The 23,495-nt window shown below is 47.5% G+C and overlaps 1 protein-coding gene across 5 annotated transcripts in view; it reads right to left on the bottom strand.

Moving 5' to 3' along the window:
* Positions 1-253: 253 nt before the first annotated feature.
* Positions 254-23,495, bottom strand: part of plpp4 (phospholipid phosphatase 4) — a 400,047-nt gene continuing 376,805 nt past the window's right edge. For all 5 annotated transcript variants that reach the window (XM_072479340.1, XM_072479344.1, XM_072479343.1 and 2 more), the window contains one exon: positions 254-1,060. In XM_072479340.1, coding sequence (XP_072335441.1) covers positions 861-1,060 — 200 coding nt within the window. In that variant the 3' untranslated portion in view covers positions 254-860. The remainder of the gene's footprint in view (positions 1,061-23,495) is intronic.

Genomic DNA, 23,495 nt, shown 5'->3' with positions numbered 1-23,495 from the left:
GATGAATTGCCCTTAGTGTCCAAAATTGCCCTTAGTGTTGGGTGGGGTTACTGGGTTATGGGGATAGAGTGCAGGTGTGTGTTTGGGTAGGGTGCTCTTTCCAAGAGCCGGTGCAGACTCGATGGGCCGAATGGCCTCCTTCTGCACTGTAAATTCTATGATAATCTATGATATTAAATCAAATTTTCAAATTAAAGGCAGACTATTATTATAGCTTGATAAAATAACTGATGAAAAAATCGGCAAAACACAGTTTTGAACAATTTCAAGTTTAATGAATAATACCACATAAAATCAGCCCTAAAAAATGAAATGTCAATACATTTATTCAGATTAGTCCTTGTATCTCACTTCCTGCCATTTGAAATTACATTCCCAATGCAACCTTCTATAATCATTTCACAATATTAATTTCACTGCATCCATCAAAGATTTTAATTACATTTTAATCAAGACTTTATACATGATCTCTTCATACTGTCCACATTGTAATTATATTTAATTAAAGCATTTTCTTCCCAATATTGTGCAAAAACCATTCTGCTACTTCAATCTTACACTGTAATTACTTTCCATTCAAAGCCATTTTTCTGATTTGCTATGCATTTAATGCTCTTTGCCATTGTTTAATATCTGATAACCTTTTGAAAATGAATTTCTTATCTCAGATGACATACATGTGTGTCACCTTTGTAACAACCGATTTTACTTTCAAAGTTTGCTTTCGAATGAAGATGTGAAGGACAAAAGTACATGATAGTGACATAAGATGGATTATTTTAAAATTTGTTTCTTTAAATAGATTTTGTTTTGATTTATGCGGAATGTTAGAAGGAATAATTGTCCTTGTCCATGTGTAGTCATACAGGGCCTTCATTTAATCCCTGTAAAGCCAGGCTGGTAGCTTTGTCTGGAGTGGAGACTTCGTCCTGTTCAGCTGACACCTGAACCATGAGACAGACATGTGGTTTGTGGCATTCTGTATGATTCAGTGACGGATAGTGCTGCCTGTAGGCAAGGTAGGCAAAAATAATGCCAATAAAGGCGCCAACCATTGCATCTGCAATGCAAAAATAAACAAATCCTGAGTGAGATTAGGAATTTAACACAGACAGAGACAGGTAAACATCTGCAAGTCCATCAGATCTGTTCTTTTCAGAATTGGGATTTTGTTTTCAAACCCCAGGCTAATTTGAAGGGAACATCTGAAGATGACCAAAAAAATCAGTCCTCGGAGGCCATGGGATTCATCACCAACATCACACCCCTAGGGCCAGGGAACATTCTTACCTTTTGTAAGCTTTTCCAGCTAGGAGGTTGTCCAACTCGCTTTCAAATGATGGTCATGAAACTGCATAGGTCGGCAACCTGTCGACATAGTAAACCCTCCCCCCCCCCCCCCCCCCCCCCCCACAAGCCGGACCTTCCCAACAGAAGCCCACGGCCCAGGCACGGCCCAGGCACGACCCTCTCCCCCCTCGGGGCTAAACGTATCTGTACACCCCCAGCGATTTCTGTTTGTCAGTTCCCTGTTTTTAAAAGCGTGCAATCCCTGCCAATATGACATCACACCCCTGGGGCCAGGGAACATTCTTACGTGGGGGGATGTCATAGAATCATAGAATTTACAGTGCAGAAGGAGGCCATTCGCCCCATCGAGTTGGCACTGGGCCCTGGAAAGAGCTCCCTACCCAAGCCCACACCACCATCCTATCCCTGCTACCCAGTAACCTCACCCAACCTTTTTTGGACACAAGGGCAATTTAGCATGGCCAATCCACCTAACCTGAACATCTTTGGACTGTGGGAGGAAATCTGAGCACCCAGAGGATCCCCACGCAGACACGGGAAGATCATGCAGACTCTGCACAAACAATGACCCAAGCCGGGAATCGAACCTGGGGCTCTGGAGCTGTGAAGCAACAGCTCCAGAGGGGAAGCCCACTAATGGTGCTTTTTAAAAATCCACTGACCTTGCACATCTTTGGGTTATGGGAGTGAGACCCACGAGGACAGGGGGAGAATGTGCAAACACCACACGGACAGTGACTCGGGGCCGAGATTGAAACCAGGTCCTCGGTGCCATGAGGCAGCAGTGCTAACCCCTGCTCCACCATGTCTTACCCCCCCCCCCCCCTCCTCCCCCGCCCATTAATGCTACTTAAAAGTATTCAAATAGTGTTCTCATTTTTGCTTGGCAGGAACCCAGCTACGTCACTGGCGGGGACAAATGAGCAGGGAGATCCTGCTGGTGTAAAAGCCTCTTTGGGACTCCCCTTGTTTCTCTGCCCCGCTGCCGTTTCCTCCCGCTGAAAACAGGGGCGGAAAATTCTTCCCCCCTAAGGTATAAAACATTTTGCTTCAATCTAGATAATTGTTTTTGAAAGGCTAGTCACTCCAGAAGAAATTCCTGTCGTTACGAAAGCTGTACTATATTTTGTCATTCACTGAATAAATTATCGGCACATCGGAGCTAAATAAAATTTGGCCTGAATAATTTATAATGTTTTATCATGGAAAATGGTTGAAGCATGAGGCAGGAGTTGAGCACATTAACGGATACCCTATTACAGCATAAAACTGACTTTTTAATAAATGTGTTCTTTCATGCGATGTGGGTGTCGCTGCCAAGGCCAGCATTTGTTGCCCAGCCCTAGTTGCACTTACACTGAGCAATCGTCTATGTCATTTCAGAGGGCAGTTTAGAGCTGGAGTCACATGTAGGTCAGACCAGCTAAGGATGACAGATTCTTTCCATAAAGGAACATTAGTGACAATTGATGAGTAGCTTTAAACTCCAGATTTTATTCAGTGAATTTAAATTCCGCCAGCTGCCGTGATGGAATTTGAACCCAAGTCCCGGGCCTACGGCATTAGGCTATGTCGTGTCGGGTGCTCTGCCACACAGACGAACCAACACGGTTGCGGATGGTACAACTCAGTTTTATTACTAACAATAACAACATCTGTAAACTGGTTACTGTGGTTCGTTCATTACCCTCTAACCTGTGGACCCAGCCCTAACACTATCTTGGAGAGGCACTCAGCACATGGTGAATGTCTGAGTGGCTTGCTGTGCCCTGAGCTGTCTCCTGCTGGAATGAGCGGGAAGTGTCGTGTTCCCTGTTTTATAGTGTGTATGCTCTTGCTTGTGATTGACTGTGATGTTGTGTGTGTATTGATTGGTCCGTTGATCTGTCCATCAGTGTGTATGTATGTTTGCACCATGATGTTTATCTGAATATGACAGGCTAGGCCCTGGATTTCTAGTCCAGTGACATTACCACAACACCAGCACCTCCCCTTTGCTAATAATAATGGTTCAAACACTTTGATATTTATTTGAAGTAACTATTCTTGCTTCCTGTTTGACAGTTAAAAATATTGGATTAGTTTTAATTGATTTCTGTATCTTGAAAATTTTCAGTTGAATAAAAGAATGCTGTTTACTTGATCAGAAGCTTAAATTTAATTAAATATACGTATTATTATGATTGCATTATATACTGTGCAATTTCTTGATAGAAAATGGGGCAATGTTCTCTGCTGCACTTTATACTTAGGCCATATGTGTCAACGTAACATGACAGAATATTTCTTATGTCCATTAGGAAATAATCAGTAGAAAGCTAATATGAACCAACAGTGGCAGTTTAAAACCCTGCACTCTCATCCATTTTGCTTGTAAAATGAATGTTTCAATGCTGATGTCTACATTCTGCTACCAAATAATGTCCTAATTATTTCTAGCTATCAGTCAGGATTCTCCGAATGTATTCTTCTGTTGATTCCATTCATTTTAATTGTAGATTTTATGACAGAGGCACATGGAAATACTGGCAATTACTTTGACAAGCGACATGCATTCTCACACTCCTGTGAAATCAGGATGCTGTTCGACCTCCATATAAATCGCATGCAAGTTTTTTAAAAGACTAAACCGTTTCCAGGACACGCATAGTGTATCCATTGCTGCTGAGGCCGGCAGCATTTCAGTGTTGTGTGAATGGCGAAGCTATCAGGAGTAGTGGAGGAACAGTGGGGCTGGATAGAGGGCCAGAGATCGACAAAGGTGTCGTGGACAGACAAAGGGTGATAACTGGTGGTGATAATGGTAATAATACCTGAGGCATTTGTTTGGGTAAAAGACTCTTGTGGATTCTGTTATATCCTTCCAAGGCAACTGAGGTGTGCACTAAATCTCTGCATCAGTAAGCACAATCTTTTGAGCCAGAGTTCTGTCTCAAAGATACCTTTGTACTATATAAGACATTCATTGTGGTGCATTCCTGTTTGAATGCACATCAAGTGCCTGGATGAACAATGGCTGTGCTCTAATCGGATGGGTTTTTTTGTTATTGATTTGAATATTCCTGTTGGTTAAAAGCCTTTGAGCCACGGTTCCTTGGGCTAACTGTTAAGTACTGACAGCTATAAAATAAATATACTTGTCAACATTTTTTTAACATGGTAACCTGGTAACTCTAATGGTAGAGTGCTCCAGTTAGATTTCGTTAAACTCTATTCCCTAAAGAGGTTAATTTCAATGCACCTGGTTGGGCTCTTAAAATGATCACTTCACAACAGCAAAAAGGTGCACTCTCCTGCTCTTTATCCCTCATTAACTATATGAGCTTGTTACTCCCACGTTTCCAGTTGACCTGCAGTGAATGGTTGGGTGAGAATCAAAAGAGACCAGTGATCTAAGAATTGGGATAAATGAAAATAAACATTTATTTTTTAAAAGACGCAGTTCTGTGCACTCAGGATCGGTAAATATGTAGTAAAATAGCTGATGCTTGAAAAACACTTGGGGAAGAATGGAGATCGGTGAGATGTGCTCTTATGTAAAGAAAAAAAAGTTGAAATTTGGTTCCTGAGCTTCCGTGTTTTTGGTGCTATGATCCCGATCTCTTCTCGAAAATGGCATCTGCAGCACATGTACACACTTCTTTTTTCTAAAAATATATTTATTAAAGTTTTTTAACACAATTTTTCTCCCTTACAAACAATAAACCCCCCCCCCCGTAACAAAATAACGAGAAATCACACAGAGCAAGATATATACATGGCAAAATGATATGGTTACATAGCTTTGTACACTGGCCCTCTCCCGTATGTGCCAGTTTCCCCAACCCTTCATGTTATCTCTTGCTCCTCCACCCTCCCTGGCAGTCCCCCCCCCACCCCCCCCCCCGGCCAGGACGTCCCCCCACCCCCCCCCCCCCCCCAGGTTGCTGCTGCTGCTGACCGACCTTCCTCTAACGCTCCACGAGATAGTCTAGGAACGGTTGCCACCGCCTGTAGAACCCCTGCGCAGACCCTCTCAAGGCGAACTTAATCCTCTCCAGCTTTATGAACCCAGCCATATCGTTTATCCAGGTCTCCACGCTGGGGGGCTGCGCCTCCTTCCACATTAGCAAGATCCTTCACCGGGCTACTAGGGACGCAAAGGCCAGAATGCCGGCCTCTTTCACCTCGTCCACTACTCCAAATATTGCTAGCCCCCAGCTTGGCTTGACCCGGACTTTCACCACCTGAGATATTGCTCCCACCACTCCTCTCCAGAACCCCTCCAGTGCCGGGCATGACCAAAACATATGGACATGGTTCGCCGGACTCACTGAACACCTTCCACATCTGTCCTCTACCCCAAAGAACCTACCCAACCTCGCCCCCGTCAAGTGCGCTCTGTGAACCACCTTAAATTGTATTAGGCTGAGCCTGGCACACGAGGAGGAGGAATTAACCCGACCTAGGGCATCAGCCCGCAGACCTTCCTCGATCTCCTCCCCCAGCTCCTCCTCCCATTTACCCTTCAACTCTTCGACCAGCGCTTCCCCCTCTTCTTTCATCTCCTGGTGTATTGCCGACACCTTGCCCTCCCCGACCCATACACCCGAGATCACCCTGTCTTGAATTTCTTGTGCCGGGAGCAATGGGAATTCCCTCACCTGTCTCCTCACAAAAGCCCTCACCTGCATATATCTAAAGGCATTTCCCGGGGGTAACTCGAACTTCTCCTCCAGTGCCCCTAGGCTCGCAAACGTCCCGTCAATGAACAGGTCCCCCATTCTTCTAATCCCCGCCCGATGCCAGCTCTGGAACCTCCCGTCCATCTTCCCCGGGACAAACCGGTGGTTACCCCTGATCGGGGACCACACCGATGCTCCCATTGCACCCCTGTGCCGTCTCCACTGGCCCCAGATCCTTAGCATTGCCGCCACCACCGGGCTCGTGGTATACTTTGTCGGCGAGAGCAGCAGCGGTGCCGTCACCAACGCCCCCAGGCTCGTTCCTTTACAGGACGCCATCTTCATCCTCTTTCATGCCTCCCCCTCTCCCTCCATGACCCACTTGCAGATCATCGCCACATTTGCTGCCCAGTAATAGCTCCCTAGGTTTGGCAGCGCCAACCCTCCTCGGTCCCTACTGCGTACCAGGAACCCTCTCCTTACCTTCGGGGTCTTATTCGCCCACACAAACCCCATAATACTCCTACCTACTCTCTCAAAGAAGGCCTTAGTGATCACGATGGGAAGGCACTGAAACACAAACAGAAACCTCGGAAGGACCACCATTTTGACCGACTGCACTCTACCCGCCAGCGAGAGCGGTAACATGTCCCATCTTTTGAAGTCCTCCTCCATTTGCTCCACCAACTGCGTCAGATTCAGTTTATGTAGGGTCCCCCAACTCCTGGCTATTTGGATCCCCAGATACCGAAAGCTCCCCTCCACCCTCCTCAGCGGTAGGTACCTTATCCTTCTTTCTTGACCCCCTACCTGTAATACAAAGAGCTCACTCTTCCCTACATTGAGCTTATAGCCCGAAAACTCCCCAAACTCCCTTAGAGTCTGCATGACCTCCACCATCCCCTCCATTGGATCCGCCACGTACAGCAACAGGGCATCCGCATATAGTGACACCCGATGCTCTTCTCCCCCTCGGACCACCCCTCTCCATTTATTAGACTCCCTCAATAACATGGCCAATGGTTCAATCGCCAATGCAAACAACAGGGGGGACAGGGGGCACCCCTGCCTCGTCCCTCGGTACAGTTGAAAGTACTCCGACCTCCGCCGGTTCGTCACTACACTCGCCACCGGGGCTCTGTAAAGGAGCTTAACCCAACTGATAAACCTTCCCCCGAACCCAAACCTACGCAGCACCTCCCAGAAGTACTCCCACTCTACTCGGTCAAAGGCCTTCTCCGCGTCCATAGCTGCCACTATCTGCGCCTCTCCCTCCTCCGATGGCATCATCATCACGTTTAAGAGCCGCCGCACGTTAGTGTTTAATTGCCTTCCCTTTACGAATCCCATCTGGTCTTCGTGGATCACCCCCGGGACACAGTCCTCGATCCTCGTGGCCAGCACTTTTGCCAGCAACTTTGCATCCACATTGAGGAGCGAGATCGGCCTGTACTATCCACATTGCAGTGCGTCCTTGTCCCGCTTTAGGATCAAAGAAATTGTCGCTACCGACATTGTCGGGGGCAGGGTCCCCTCCTCTCTTGCCTTATTAAAGGTCCTCACTAGTAGCGGGGCCAACAGGTCTACGTACTTCCTGTAGAACTCCACCGGGAACCTGTCCGGTCCCTTAGCCTTCCCCGCCTGCATACTCCCCAAACCCTTGCTCAGCTCCTCCAACCCAATTGGTGCCCCCAAACCAGCCACCTCTTGCTCCTCTACCCTCGGGAATCTCAGTTGGTCTAGGAATCGTCTCATCCCCTCTTCCCCCGCTGGGGGCTGGGATCTGTACAGCTCTTCATAGAAGGCCTTAAATACCTCGTTTATTTTCGTCGCACTCCGAACCGTGGCTCCCCTTCCATCACATGTACACACTTCTGATGTGAGCCACATTGAGTGCTACATTTGGTGAGGGTATGCACACACACGGAGGAAGCATCCACTGCACGCAGGGTGCAGAGTTGGCAGATCTTGATGCCCAGCAAAATGTAACACTCTTGATGCCACCATCACTATTTTGGAGCTCAATGCTCCAGCTAACACCCTCTCTTAACCTTAACACAGCTGAACATGCCCCCAGCAGAAGGGAGGGCACCCCTCCCTCTGTGCTCTTTAAAGCGATCAACTGTTTTGAGGTTACTTGCTCATTGATTTTGACTGGCTCTTGGTGTGATTGCAGAAGCATTTGGTGGTTTTCAGTATGGCTTAAAGTTACAGAGCTCTGCTTGGAGTGAGTGCCAAGGCGTGAAGGACTTTGACAAAGATTCTGCGCAAACCACTTGCTTCCAGATATAGGCTGGTGCACTAGTTGGCATTGGAATACAATACAACCAAGAGATTGAGGAGAGGTCAAACAGAGAAGGACAAGCTGCTGGATGGGAGAGGAAGAGGAGGAGGGGTGGAATAGCTCTCAAGAGGAGGCCATGGCCTGAATTTTACATTCCGGGTACAAAATCGGTGCGGCTGGAAACGGATCTAAAACCCGCTCCTGTCCAAGCTTGTGTTGTTAATGCGATATTACAATGAGCGGCCAATTAAGGCCTTCCCAGCATGAAACGTGTCTGCTGGTTGCAGTACCAGTGTGCTGGTGGGGACCCGGCGAGGGGGGGGGGGGGGGGTTTAAAAAATGGAGGAGGCAGTTCCCTGAAGGTTTACGGGAGTTGTGGGGGAGGCTGAGGAAGCTGTCTGCAGACATTTTAATCATTTTCCTGTTGTCTGGCAATGAGATCGGCACTTGGTGGTCATAGAAGGCAGGTGATACATTCTCACTCTGCGCTCCGTTTCCCCAATACGTGCCTGGGAGTCCTGGTGGAGGAAGTCAGTGCCAGGTCATTGCCAAGAAGGCCAGGCCATTGGTCACTGCTGAGATCAGTTGGAAGGATGGGGTGCGCCGAACAACAAGCTTCAGTGCCGCAAAAGCTTCAATGATCTTCTGCGGATGGCGAGGGTAAGTGCAGAGATGGTATGGACTTGTGCAGAGATGTGTAGTTGAGTGCCTGTTCATCTGTGCATTAAGGCGTCTGGTAAAACAACTGGCACCGAATCCAGCCATGTCAGCACAACAGGCTCCAGTGCTGTAGTGGGGGAGGTGTGGTACAGTGAAATGGCCTGCTTAATGCCCAGCTTGGAGCAAGGGGGATCTGGAATGACCTGCAGGATGTCAGAGCACTAATGAGACTTTCTATTGCTCCATGTCACAACATGGCAGAGCACCGCAGAACCGTTGGGTGACGGGGGGGGGGGGGGGGGGGGGGGTGCAAATTTGGTTGTGCTAACAAAGCATGAAAGTGATGCACCAGAGCTGCAAGGGCACTGGCCATCCCGCTCCTCAGGTCGAGCTGAGGTGGGCTTCTCAGACTATATGCGAAGATGTGCCTCACAACGCCAGGAACCCGGGTTTGTTTCTGTCTTTGGGTGACTGTGTGAAGTTTGCACATTCCCCCATTTGTTTGCATGGGTTTCCTCCAGGTGCTCCGGTTTCCTCCCACAGTCCAAAGATGTGCAGGCCCTGCTAAATTTCCCCTTAGTGTCCAAAGGTTAGGTGAGGTTATGGGAATGGGCCGGGGGTTGTGGACCTGGGTAGAGTGATCTTTCAGAGGGTTGGTGCAGACTAGATGGGCTGTATGGCCTCCTTCTGCACTGTAGGAATTCTATGATTCTATCACTGGGAATGGCTCGGGGAGATCATGTTCTGAAATTGCGCCGGTGCAAATCCCATTTTTGACCTCTCGTGATATTCTGTGGCCATTATGGGATTTGCAACGGTGGCGAACGGGACAACTAAACATCCAGTGTGTCAGACGTCTCCACTTGACTAAGGTTACCGTTTCTCAAATCTGTCACCTACTACAGTAACAACCACAATCTCAGAGCAGGGTCAGAAAGACATTGCCAGTGGTTGTGAATGGGAATATGGCCACAAATCTTTAAGCAGCTGCCTCTTTCTAACTGGAGCAGGCAATATTTGCAAAATCATATTACACCTGAAGTGCAGAAGGTGGCCATTAGACCCATGGAGTCTGCGCTGACCCACAGAAAGAGCACCCCAACCAGGCTCCCACCTATCCCCCATAACCCCACCTAACCCGCACATCCCTGGATACTAAGGAGCACCTTTATCATGGCCAATCCACCTAACCACATCTTTGGACTGTGGGAGGAAACCGGAGCACCCGGAGGAAACCAACTCAGACAGGGGAGAAAGTGCAGACAAATTCCACACAGACAAATCACCCAAGGCAGGAATTGAAACCAGGCGCTGTGAGGCAGCAGTGCTAACCACTGTGCCGCCCAGTTTGCCATCTAGTGTTGCTTAAGGGAAGCCACTGAAACTCTGTGTTACAAGGGAAGTGAATACATTTCATTCTCTCTTGTCGGATAGAAGCAGGCAGAGTAGTTTTCTGATGATTCCTTATGCAATAGAGTGCTATCACTGCAAGCACATCGCGTTGCGGGTGGCTCGTGTCAACTCTGAGGTCTACCACAGCCGACGAGTGTTCCGCTCCCTCAACACCCAGCTGCGTTGGGACCATATACAATGTAACATCCAGTTTAATATCCAGAATTCTGACCTCCTGTGGATCGATCCTGCACCTCCAGTGCTGTATCCGAAAATCTTGGAGCTCCTCTATTATTTTCCAACATTATTGAGTGTTCCTCGTGTCAAAGTCACTTTGAGAGCAACACCCAGCACCTGTCAGAATGCACCTCCCCCTTTTAAAGTAGCACATGCAATCTTTAACAAGCTAGTCTCCTGCGAGTTTGAGCCTTTGCTCCAGCATGCAGCCACTCTTTAACATGCCGGGCAATGGCTACACGCGATAATACTTTCAATTGACAGACAAGAAAAAGCTTGCGATGGAGCCATCGGGCATGGGGGTGTTCCCACACTAAGTTCCATGTGCCTGCTTTCGTGGCCAGTCCCAACTTCACAGCCATTTTACCGAATTTATAATTTTCTTTTCTACTCAATGTTTCAAAAAAAGTGCTCCACTAATAAATGCCTTTTAATAGATGTTGCTTATTTTTAGTTAACCAGTTTCTCAGTTGAACGCCTCTGAAGTGTGGCTGCGCATCTTTTACCTCACCCCAAGTAGCACCACAGGCGCAGGAGGAATTGTAATGCAGGCAAAATCGTTCTTCAATTTTCCTGCAATCAATTTTTAATCAGAAAAAAAAATGGAATGACCTTTTTCAAAATGACAGTCTATTTTCTGAAAATTGTAGCCCACAGGATGTGGAATTGTTGTATTTTTAACAGCAGGGGGAAAATCCTTTCGAAGGGTAATGTAAAATACAAAAGTTAGCAGTTTAAACCTGGCGGATCCTGTTTGCTGCTTCTCGGTAAGTTAACTTGTCACTGTTAAAGTCCTCCCTGGTGTGTTGCTAATCCTGCTCAAAGTTAAATTTCAGAAATTAAACACTCTCTTTTCTGTGTGAAACCACAAATCTAATGGTGAACGTAAATGCAATTTGGGGAAACTGTTGTATAAATGATTCTATTTAAAATCAGCATTTAGAAAAATAGTAACAACATCCATTTTTAAGTAAATCTGCATTTGACATCTGTGAGATGCAGTCTTGGTAAAATGGGTTGTATTGATCTGGATAATATTCAAAGAAGATTAATAGACCTTGAATTCTTCTACAAACATCAATGTGACTCTTTCGAGCAGATCGGTTCCATTTTTAATTAAAGGTCTTCACCTACTCCCTTCATCTTTCATCATGCTGGCTAAACTGACTACCAGCTCAGCTGTGAACAGGCATCAGGGTGAACTAAGACCTCAAAAGTGTATTTCAGTAACAGGAAAAATGTAAATTTTTAATAATGTTGAGAGTTTATAATTAGAGCTGATTGATTTGCATGGATGTAATGGATTTTATACAAAGGGTAATGCTCGCTCTAAGCATTAAATTTTTTTTTTAGAGTGCCCAATTCATTTTTTCCAATTAAGGAGCAATTTAGCATGGCCAATCCACCTACCCTGCACATCTTTGGGTTGTGGGGACGAAACCCACGCAAACACGGGGAGACTGTGCAAACTCCACACGGACAGTGACCCAGAGCCGGGATCATAGATTATCATAGAATTTACAGCGCAGAAGGAGGCCATTCAGCCCATCAAGTCTGCACCGGCTCTTGGAAAGAGCACCCTGCCCACAGTCAACACCTCCACCTTATCCCCATAACCCAGTAACCCCACCCAACACTAAGGGCAATTTTGGACACTAAGGGCAATTTAGCATGGCCAATCCACCTAACCTGCACATCTTTGGACCGTGGGAGGAAACCGGAGCACCTGGAGGAAACCCACGCAGACATGGGGAGAACGTGCAGACTCCGCACAGACAGTGACCCAAGCAGGGAATCGAACCTGGGACCCTGGAGCTGTGAAGCAATTGTGCTATCCACAATGCTACCGTGCTGCCCTCTTTAAGCATTTTGAATGAATATTCTCATAACTCACACTCCTAAGGAGTCATTTTTCTTTTAATTTTTGTCCCAATTTTGTCACCTCTTTATGTATCCAGTTTAACGATTGAATCGTTTAGCTTCACATTTTAGTTTTTGTGTGTGCAATTAAGAGTCCAGGAATCGTGGCTGGACCTGGCAAATCTGCAATGTTTCCAATTGAACCAGATGAACTGACCAGTCATCTTACAGTTGCTTGGAGAATGTTGCCGGAACAGAAAGAGCTAGTGCTTTGTTACATAATGATAGTCAATGCACTTCAAGAAGCAATTTCATTTCATCAAGTGCTTAGAGGCAATTTGCTTTAAAAGGCATGAGAGGCTAGGATTTATTGTAAACAAAAATAATTATAAGGCTAACAGGTATCTATGCACAAACTAGACATCTATCTACGTTAGACAAAAGCAGACATTCGTTTAAATGTGAAAATCTAGAAGTTGTCTGAGAAATACCACTCCTCCACAAACAGCTTGAAAATGGCATTTCACGCCCTGGCTCCCCATTCAGGTTTACTGGACAGCAGGAATTTCGTACACTTGCATCACAGATACAGAGCCTCTCAGTTCTAGGGCAGTTAGGGATGAGCAATAAATGCCCATCTCCCATAAATGGACAAGTTCAGGCCACTGTGAATTCTGGGTCACTATAATTACAAGCATTACAATTGTCACTAATGCTACCCTTTGAATACTATCTAATTATCCAACTTGCCACACTGCCATGAAAGTAGAAATCTTAAGAATATAATGATCAAGACAATAATTTGGAGTGCCTTGTTCGTAGTGGAAACGTGGAGGAGGAGGAAACATAGTCAGTGAATATCATCAAGAAAAGACAACAAGGCCATATTCAAAGGGAGATTATTGAAGGAAGATTACAGGGGTTTAAACCAAGAGGGAGAAAGAGAATGATGATGTTAGAACAGTTGAAATTGAAAATGGGAGGTTCCTATGAACAACTGAAGAAAAACGCAAGGCCGCATGGTTTCTTATTTATTCACGATGTGGGCTTCGCTGACTAGGCCAGTGTTTGTTGCCCAGCCCTAATTGCACTTCAGAAGGTGGTGGTGAGCTGCCTTCTTGAACCGCTGCAATCCATGTGGTGTAGGTATACCCACAGTGCTGTTAGGCAGGGAATTCCATGATTTGTGCCAGTAACATTGAAGGAACAGCAATATATTTCCAAGCTTTGTGTTTTATTTATTGTTTCATGGGATGTGGGTGTCACTGGCAGGAGCTGCATTTGTTACCAATCCTAATTGCTCTTACTTTGGGTGCTCGGCCATTTCAGAGGGCAGTTACGAGTCAACCACATTGCTGTTGGTCTGTAGTCACATGTAGGCCAGAGCTGGCAGGGATGGCAGATTTCCTTCCCTAAAGGACATCAATGAATCAGATGGGTTTTTATGATAATCGGCAAGTTCCATTGTTATGCTATCGATCCTTCTTGACAATTCCCTTATTTCCTCTTTATTTGTCAGGAGGAGGAGATGGATCGTTCACTCAGCATTACTGGCTGAAGACAGTGCAAATGCTTCAGCCTTGCCCTTTGTACTGATGAGCTGGACTCCCCCATCAGTGAGGAAAGAGATATTGATGGAAGTTCCTTCTCCTGTTAGTTGTTTAATTGTTCGCCATCATTCACGAACGGATGTGGCAGAGTTTATATCTGATCAGTTGGTTGTGGGATCGCTATGCTCTGCTATCGCATGCTGCTTTTGCTATTTGGCATGCAAACAGTCCTACCCTTGAATGGAAAAAAACATGCATTTATACCATGCTTTCACAACCTCAGGAGATCCCAAATCACTTTGCCATCAATGAAGTCCTTTGGAAGTGGAGTCACTGGTATACTGAGGGAAATGCAGCTGTCAATTTGCACATAACAATCTCTCATAAACAGTGATGTGATAATAGCCAGATAATCTGTTTTAGTGATGGTGATTGAGAGCTAAATATTGGCAAGTGTAACAGGAATACCCCTCTGCTCTCCATCAATATAGTCCCATGGGATTTATGTCCTCATCAAAGAGCAGATGGTTGTTGGTTTAGTGTTCAAAAGGCCGCACCTCCGACATTGCAGCACCTCTCAGTATTGCGTTGGAGTCTCAGTCCAGATTGTTGTGCTCTAGTCTCTGGAGTGGATCCTGAACCCTAACCTTTTCACACCAAGGGGTGAAATGTGCTATCTACTGAACCACAGCAGACACTCCCTGTGATAGCTCAAAGAGTTGGTCAATGGCCAAAAAGTTGGTCAAGGATCAAGAGTTGGTAGGCCTGATCCTGAAGACCTCCTTGGTGTCCTTCACTCTTTCGGTGAGAATGTTTGCAATTTAACTGAAAATATTCAGATATCTCACTAATTATTTTTAAATGCATAAATTGTACTTCAGAATGGTTTCATGCTTGAATTTAGAATTTTGTAGAATAAACACAAAACAGTGAAGTGCATGGACTTGACCACAGAAATCACTCACAAAACAAATAAAAAGATTTTGCAGCTGCATCTGCATTCTGCCATTGCTGGTTCTCAACAGTTTGCTGTCCCACTGACATTCATTTATAAAATCTGGCAATTGTACCTGTACGCGTGATTAGCTCTCTGACAGACTGTTTTCCTTGGAATATGTAGATTTGTTTTCTGAGTTGTGAAGGATGACAGCAACTCTGTTGCCCACCAAGTCCTTCGGATCTGTGTGCACAGCTAAGCTGAAACATGGATGTCACCTCCAGTCTTTGCATAAAAGATCAGGTGAAGCAACCTAAACCAGGTTTTAAAATTTGTGCACCTGAATTGTGAGCAGCCATGACTGGGAATCTCAGAACAAGGGTATAGTGCGCCATCTACCTGCCCTCTTGTGCTCGGTGCGTAAATGAGCGAGCCGGTTAGATAGCGGGAACCACCCCACTCACCATTGGCAATCTCACCAGCCCGCTCCCATTGGCAAGATCCAGATCCTGCTGCTGCGTGGCGAAAACCAATAATCACCAATTAAGACCAATCTCCAACCCACCAAAGGGAAAGACTTCTTATCGACTCGCCCCTGTGATCTAACCACCTCCCCAGCGAGTGGTCACGTGGGCGCCGTTTAGTACACCTGTTTAAAATGTGAAGCTTGCGAACCAGCTGCTGTGGGAATCCGAGGAGGTGAGTGGCCATCTTCGAAATCGGGCAGTCAGCCTGGGGGCACGGCGGCCAATACCACAGTGCTCGGGGGGTCGGGGCAGGGGTTGAGGGAGCCCTCCAGGGAAGGAGTTGGGTTTGGTCGGGTGGGGGGGGGGGCTGTTATCGTTGGGGGTGGGTCACCCCTGGTCCGCCCGGGCGGGACAAGGGAGTGCAGCACCCATGGGTCCCCCAAGCCACCTCCCCGGATCGTTTATACCATAACGGGGGCAGTTCCAGCTGCTGCCTGTCCTACCCACCAAACAACCCCGTGATAGAGCCCCGCCTGTGGTAATATGGTGATGGTCATTTAACTCCCACTCACCGTGGTGGCCACTGGCCACACAACCAAAGGCTATTGCTCATGTGGAATTGGCAATTCTAGTAATGTGCTCAATTCATAGCGCCGAAGTGGCAACATAGGGTGTATGACCTGCTTTACAAAGAACAAAGAACAAAGAAAAGTACAGCACAGGAGCAGGCCCTTCGGCCCTCCAAGCCTGTGCCGACCATGCTGCCCGACTAAACTACAATCTTCTACACTTCCTGGGTCCGTATCCCTCTATTCCCATCCTATTCATGTATTTGTCAAGATGCCCCTTAAATGTCACTATCGTCCCTGCTTCAACCACCTCCTCCGATAGCGAGTTCCAGGCACCTCTGTGTAAAAAACTTGCCTCGTACATCTACTCCAAACCTTGCCCCTCGCACCTTAAACCTATGCCTCCTAGTAATTGACCCCTCTACCCTGCGGAAAAGCCTTGCTGCAAGATTGCCTGAGGGCTTGCTACTGTTCCTTGGCTGCTGCCTAACTGCTTGGAGGAGAGAGGGAGGGAGGAAGGAAGGAAGGAAGGTAGGGCCCTACTGCCTGGAAGAGGGAGAAGGAGAAGTGCTGCCTGTCCTTTTGCCTGCCTGCTTGGAGGGAGAGGGAGAGGAAGAGGGAGTGAGAAAGGGAGAAGTGCTGCCTGCCCTGTTCTCTGCTGCTTATCTCCCTCCCTGCCTGTTTGCTTGGAGGATGGGTGGAGAGAGGGGGATACCTGACTACTGTTGCTGCCACTTGGATGCTGTAAGTCTGCCTGTTGACACCTCTTTGCTTCTGCTGCCTGGAGTGTGGGAGGAAGGGGAGGGTGGTGGCTGTTTTACCTGAGCGACTTGCTGAAGGTATGCACTCTTCTTTGCAGCTTGCTGGTGCTTTTATCTGTATTGCTGTCTATTCAGTGTTTCATGTCTGGAAGCCTTGCATGGCTGTTACTACCTCTTTCTCTGTGGCCTGGGGCAAGAAGAGGGAGGAAGTCAGGTGACCTGCTGCCAGTGTTTTAGAAGGAAGTGTGGCGGCCCGCTTTAACTGCGCAGCTTACTGGAGGAATGAAGGGCTTCTTTGCCGTTTGCTGGTGCTTTTATTTGAACTGATGACTATTCAATGTTTTATGTCTGGAAGCCCTGTGTTGTTCCAGCCTCTTCTGCTTCTGTGGTCTGGACCAAGGACTGGGTGGAACAGGTGACTGGATGCTGGTACTGCAGGAGGAGGAGGTGATGGCTGCTCGCTTCAATTGGACACCTTGGAGGTTGCGAAGATGATCCTTTGCAGGATCTTGGTGGCTTTAGTGTGCTGGTGACTTTGCTGTTTCAAGTTTGGAGGCCCTGCAAATTGCTGGTGCCTTTTTGTACTGTTGCATGTTGTTTTTTTAATGTTTGGGATTCGTATGCCTGCTACTGTACTGTTTCTGTTTCTTGTTTAATGCCCGGGGCTTGTTTGCTGGAGCCCCTTTTGCTTCTGAGGCCAGAAGCAAGGAAAGGGAGGGAGTAAGATGACCTACTGCCAATGCTTGGCAGGGTGTTCTGTCGCTCTTCTGCCCCGTTCTCTGACTGCGGGAGATGGAGGGGATTTTTATGGTCAGTTGTTTGCTGTTTGATGCCGTGTGCTTGTTAGCTACAGCCTCCTTTGTCGACAGTCTTGAATCTGGAAAGGGTTGTTCACTTGTTCTTCCACCATGCCTTGCGGCTGGGAGCTGTGGGAAGGGGAGATAGGGCGAGTCGGCTCAGATGCTGGTAACCCATTACATTGCATGCTGTTTAATGTTTAAAGTCTGGATGCCATGTGTTTGTGTGCTGCAGCCCCTTTTGTCTGCGGTCTAGAATCCAAAAAGGGTGTTCACTCACTCTGCGGCTGAGAGATGTGGGAGGGGGAGGGAGTGAAGGTTGTGGGCTGTGGGTTAATGTTAAGCAAACTTTCTGTCTTTCCTATCTGTCCATTTCCGTGCCTGGTTTGAAACAAGAGGTAAATCATAGGAGTAATTGTTTCATCAACGGATTATACATTTTCTTTATACATTTTAGTTGTCTCATACCATCACATGCAATCAAAGAGGCTTCTATAAAGTCTAACTCATCTTTCTTTCCTAGCTCTAATGTGGGCCATATATGTGTGAGTATTTGCATTCAATTCACAGCGGTGTGAGGCAGAATCTGAGCATTCAGTTCTATCCAAATACTTGCTGATTTAATTCCTTACAAAACCTTAATAACTTGTTAAACATTGACAATCGTGCTAAGCCAGTGGATACTATTGATCAGTGCAGTGTTTGCTTACAAGCCTGTGTTTTAAAAGAATGTCAGGCCATGGGAGCACCTACCATCCATCTGATGAAAAGTCACTGGACTGAACCATTAATGTTGGGCGGGGATTTTATAGCCCTTCCAACCGGTGGGATCTTCCAGTCTTGCCGACGGCGACCCCTCCCTCGCCACAGAGGGAGGGGGAGGGGGGTAGGAAGATCCACCATCTGTTTCTCCCTCCACAAATGCTGGCAGATCAGCTCAGGATTTCCAGCATCCTCTTCTTTTACTGCTTGCATTTGCTTCCTGACAATGCATACATAAAATTGCGACCGTTCCCTCTGGGATATCTCCAGGGGTTTTTACAGGAATGATGTAGCGGTCACTCAATACACAGTATTACAGTGCAATCTGGGAAATACATTTCTGTGCAATCTGGGAAAATCCAGTTATAAATTTTTTACGTTTCATGTTGGAAGGTGTCATGTTGTTACACTGTTCCCTGTGCTTCTATGAAGGAAGGGAAGATATTAACAAAATCCTCTTTATTTTAATCCGGGAGAATCACACATTACCAATTTGAAATGTTTTTTGCTTTTTATTTAATGCAAAGAGCAGCACAGTGGTTAGCACTGCTGTCTCACAGCCAAAGGACCCGGGATTCAATTCTGGCCTTGAGTGACTGTGTGGAGTTTGCACATTTTCCCCGTGTCTGCGTGGGTTTCCTCTGGGTGCTCCGGTTTTCTCCCACAGTCCAAGGATAAGCAGGTTAGGTGGATTGGCCATGCTAAATTGCCCCTTAAGGATCCAAAGATGTGCAGATTAGGTGGGGTTGTGGGGATAGAGAGGGGAAGTGGACCTTGGTAGGGTGCTCTTTCAGAGGGTCGATGCAGACTCGATGGGCCGAATGGCCTCGTTCGACACTATAGGGATTCTATAGATTCTTCTATGGATATGAAATAAAATATAATAAACAACCCCTCTATAAAACTTTTAAAATGCCCTAAAGCACTTCTCGGAGTTATAACAAGGAGCAGACACTGAGTCAAAGAAGCAGGGAGTAAGAGGGATGATCGCAATCTTAGTGAGGGAGGCTTATCCTTCAGTTTCTTTTTGTAATGAAGGGTGTCTAATGAAAACAAAGGAGTCAAAAATCAAGAGGAACCCAACCAGATTTTGTGGGGTCAGTGATTGGACATCCCCTCTACAGGGCACAGATGAGCACAAACATCACTTACCTTTACCCTCAACCACCATCACCCCACTACCACCCAGCCATCAACGTGGCCATCACACTGGCTCTTCCCTTCTGAACCCAGTGTGTAATGGGGGGAATAAAAATGACTTTAAAAAGAGACTCGTCTCTTGGTCTATAACTCAGCCGTGGGATCTACAGTGCTCCCCCAGGGCATCTCACTTCTCAATGCACTGGACTCCAGCGACTGAAAGAGGAGAATTCCTGGCAGGGGGGATCACCACTGCGGACACTCCCCCTGCTGCCATTTGCCTTCTTTATTAAAAAATAATATTTTTATTGAGATATTTGAAAATGTTTATAACATTAACAAAAACAATAACATCCACATGGCAAAATGAACATTTCCCCCCCCCCCCCCCCCTCCCCAGCCCAATCTACACACACCTCAACCAAACAACAACAATCTGCCCCCACCTTGGAATACTGCACCTGCTGACATTTTAATTTTCCCCGAGGAAGTCGACGAACGGCTGCCACCTCCGGACGAACCCCAACATTGACCCTCTTAAGGCGAACTTTATTTTCTCGAGACTGAGAAACCCAGCCATGTCACTAACCCAGGTCTCTACACCCGGGGGCTTCGTGCCCCTCCACATTAACAAGATCCATCTCCAGGCTACCAGGGAGGCATAGGCCAGGACATCGGCCTCTTTCGCCCCCTGATCTTCCGCCACTCCAAAGATCGCTACCTCCGGACACGGCACCACCCGTGTTTTTAGCGCCGTGGACATTGCCTTAGCAAAACCCTGCCAAAACCCTCTAAGCTTCGGGCATGCCCAAAACATGTGGACATGATTTGCTGGGCTTCCTGCGCACCTATCTTCTACCCCAAAATACTTGTGTATCCTAGCCACTGTCATGTGTGCCCGGTGGACTACCTTAAATTGTATCAGGCTAAGCCTGGCGCATTATGAGGCGGTATTAACCCTGCTTAGGGCATCCGCCCATAGACCCGCCTCTATATCTCCACCTAGCTCGTCCTCCCACTTGCCCTCAAACTCCTCCACCAGGGTTTCCTCTGTCTCTGAAAGCTCCTGGTAAATATCTGAAACCTTCCCCTCTCCCACCCAGGTACTGGAGACTACTCTATCCTGTATCCCCCGTGGTGGCAGCAGCGGAAAGGCCAACACCTGCTTTCTCAGGAAGTCTCGCACCTGCAAATACTTAAAACCATTCCCTGGTGGCAATTTAAATTCATCCTCCAAAGCTTTCAAGCTGAGAAAGCTCCCATCTATAAATAGATCCCCCATCCTTCTGATTCCTGCCCCCTGCCACCTCCGGAACCCGCCATCTAACCTACCCGGTACAAACCTGTGGTTGTTATAAATCGGGGTCCAAATCGATGCTCCCTCCACTCTCTTATATCTCCTCCATTGCCCCCAGATTCTCAGAGCCGCCAACACCACCGGACTTCTGGAGTATCGGGCTGGCGAGAACGGCAGAGGTGCCGTTACCAATGCTCCCAGCCTGGTGTCTTTACATGATGCCGCCTCCATCCGCTTCCATGCCGACCCCTACCCCACTACCTACTTCCTAATCATGGCTATATTAGCTGCCCAGTAGTAATTGCAGAAGTTCGGCAGCGCCGACCCACCCTCCCCCCGACTGCGCTCCAGGAACACTTTCTTCACTCGCGGGGTTTTACCCGCCAACACAAAGCCCAAAATAATCTTATTCACCCGCTTGAAAAAGGCCTTGGGGATGAAGATGGGGAGGTACTGAAAGACAAATAGAAATCTGGGGAGGACCGTCATCTTCACAGTCTGTACCCTCCCCGCCAGTGATAGCGGGGGCATGTCCCATCTCTTAAAGTTCCCTTCCATTTGATCTGCCAACCGGGATAGGTTTAACTTGTGTAATACCTCCCATTTCCGGACCACCTGGATTCCCAGATATCGAAAGCTCTTCCCTTCCATTCTAAGTTGCAGCTCTCCCAGTCTCTTCTCCTGCCCTCTTGCCTGGATCACAAACATCTCGCTTTTCCACATGTTCAATTTATCCCCCCAAAAAACTGCCAAATTCCCACAAGATTCGCATTGCTTCCCCCATTCCCTCCAATTGGTCCGAAATGTACAAGAGCAGGTCATCTGCGCAGAGCGAGACCCGGTGGTTCCCCCCACCCCCTCCAAACCAGCCCTTTCCTGTTCCTAGAGGCTCTTAATGCATGGCTAATGTTATGGCCAGAGCAAAGAGTAATGGTGAGTGGGGGCATCCTTGCCTCGTCCCTCGATGTAGTTTAAAATACCCCGCCCTCAGCCGGTTCGTACGCACACTATCTTCTGGTGCCTGATAGAGCAACCGCACCCAGTCGATAAAGCCCTCACCAAACCCAAACCTTCCCAGCGCCTCCCACAGGTAATTCCACTCCACCCAATCAAAAGCCTTCTCCGCATCCATCGCTACCACCGCCTCCGCCTCCCCTCCTTCTGAGGGCATAATAACATTTAGAAGCCTTTGAACATTGGCCTTAAGTTGCCTGCCCTTAACAAACCCCGCCTGGTCTTCCCCTATCACCCCCGGGACACAGTCCTCTATCCTTGTGGCCAGTATCTTAGCCAGCAGTTTGGCATCCACATTCAGTAGGGAAATCGGCCTTTATGATCCGCATTGCTCCAGATCCTTCTCCCATTTTAGGATCAATGAAATCGACGCCTGCGACATTGTTGGGGGGAGGGCACCCTTCTCCCTTGCTTCGTTAAATGTCCTCAACAGCAGAGGGCTCAATATCTCCGAAAACTTCTTGTAGAATTCCACCGGGTAGCCGTCAGGCCCTGGGGCCTTGCCCGACTGCATGCCCTCCAGCCCCTTGATTATTTCCTCAATCTCAATTGGTGCTCCCAGCCCCTCCACCAGGTCCTCCTCCACCCTCGGAAACCTCAACTGATCCAGAAATTGCCTGATCCCCTCCACTCCAGCCAGGGGTTCCGACTCATACAATTTACTATAAAAATCCTTAAACACCTCGTTCATCCCCGCTGGGTCCAGGACCGTATTACTGTCTCTACTCTTTACTCTACCTATCTCCCTGGCCGCCTTTCTTTTCCTGAGCTGGTGTGCCAACATTCTGCTTGCCTTTTCCCCATACTCATAGATCGCCCCACTTGCCTTCCTCAACTGTTCCACTGCTTTCCCTGTGGTCAACAGCCCAAACTCCGCCTGTAGCCTCCGCCGCTCCCTCAGGAGCCCCGTGTCCGGGGCCTCTGAGTATCTCCTGTCCACCTGGAGTATCTCCTGGTGGATGGACTTGTTAACCCGCCCACAAATCGCCTCGTCCGCTAGCAACCTCACATCCAGTCTCCACAGTGGGCGTTCCCCTCTCTCCACACTAACCCGTAGATCCACCCAGTGCGGGGCATGATCCTACACTGCAATAGTCGAATACTCAGTATCCACCACCTTTGGTATTAGCGTCCTGCTCAGAACAAAAACGTCGATGCGAGAGTATACCTTGTGGACATGAGAAAAAAAGGAAAAGTCCTTCGTCCTCGGCCGTGCAACCCTCCATGGGTCTACACCCCCCATCTGTTCCATAAAACCCTTCAATTCCTTTGCCGCAGCCGACCTCCTCCCTGTCCTGGATTTTGACCGGTCCAATTCCGGATCAATGACTTCCCCCCACATGAATAAACATTTTAACAGCATCACATTCCCCAGTAAACAAACAACAGAAAAAAACAAACAGTGAAGAAACAAACACTTTAGAAAAATAGTCACCCAAAACAGCAGAACTAAATTCAAAGCCCATTCCCCCCTCAAACAAGGTCTCTCTCTGCTAGACAAAACAACATTTAACCATCCACACAGCCCATTATTTCGCACAGAACTACTTAAATTTTTACAATCCAACACCAAAAATTGTCGCCACAGAACTTCTCCGAGGCTTAAATGTCTTTTAATTCGCCTCCAGCTTCTTTTCTTTAATAAAGGTCCATACTTCGTCTGGTGTTTTGAAGTAGAAGTCCCTTTCCTCATGTGACCCACAGACGGGCTGGGTACAGCAGCTCGAACTTCACCCCCTTCTTAAAGAGGGTCGTTTTTGCCCGATTGAACCCAGCTCGCCTCTTGGCCAAAT

Source organism: Scyliorhinus torazame, chromosome 16 (genome assembly GCF_047496885.1).
Source record: "Scyliorhinus torazame isolate Kashiwa2021f chromosome 16, sScyTor2.1, whole genome shotgun sequence".
In the NCBI taxonomy this organism is placed as follows: Eukaryota; Metazoa; Chordata; class Chondrichthyes; order Carcharhiniformes; family Scyliorhinidae; genus Scyliorhinus; species Scyliorhinus torazame.
The sequence above is the reverse complement of the archived record's forward strand: the minus strand, read 5'-3'. Positions and strand labels throughout refer to the sequence as shown.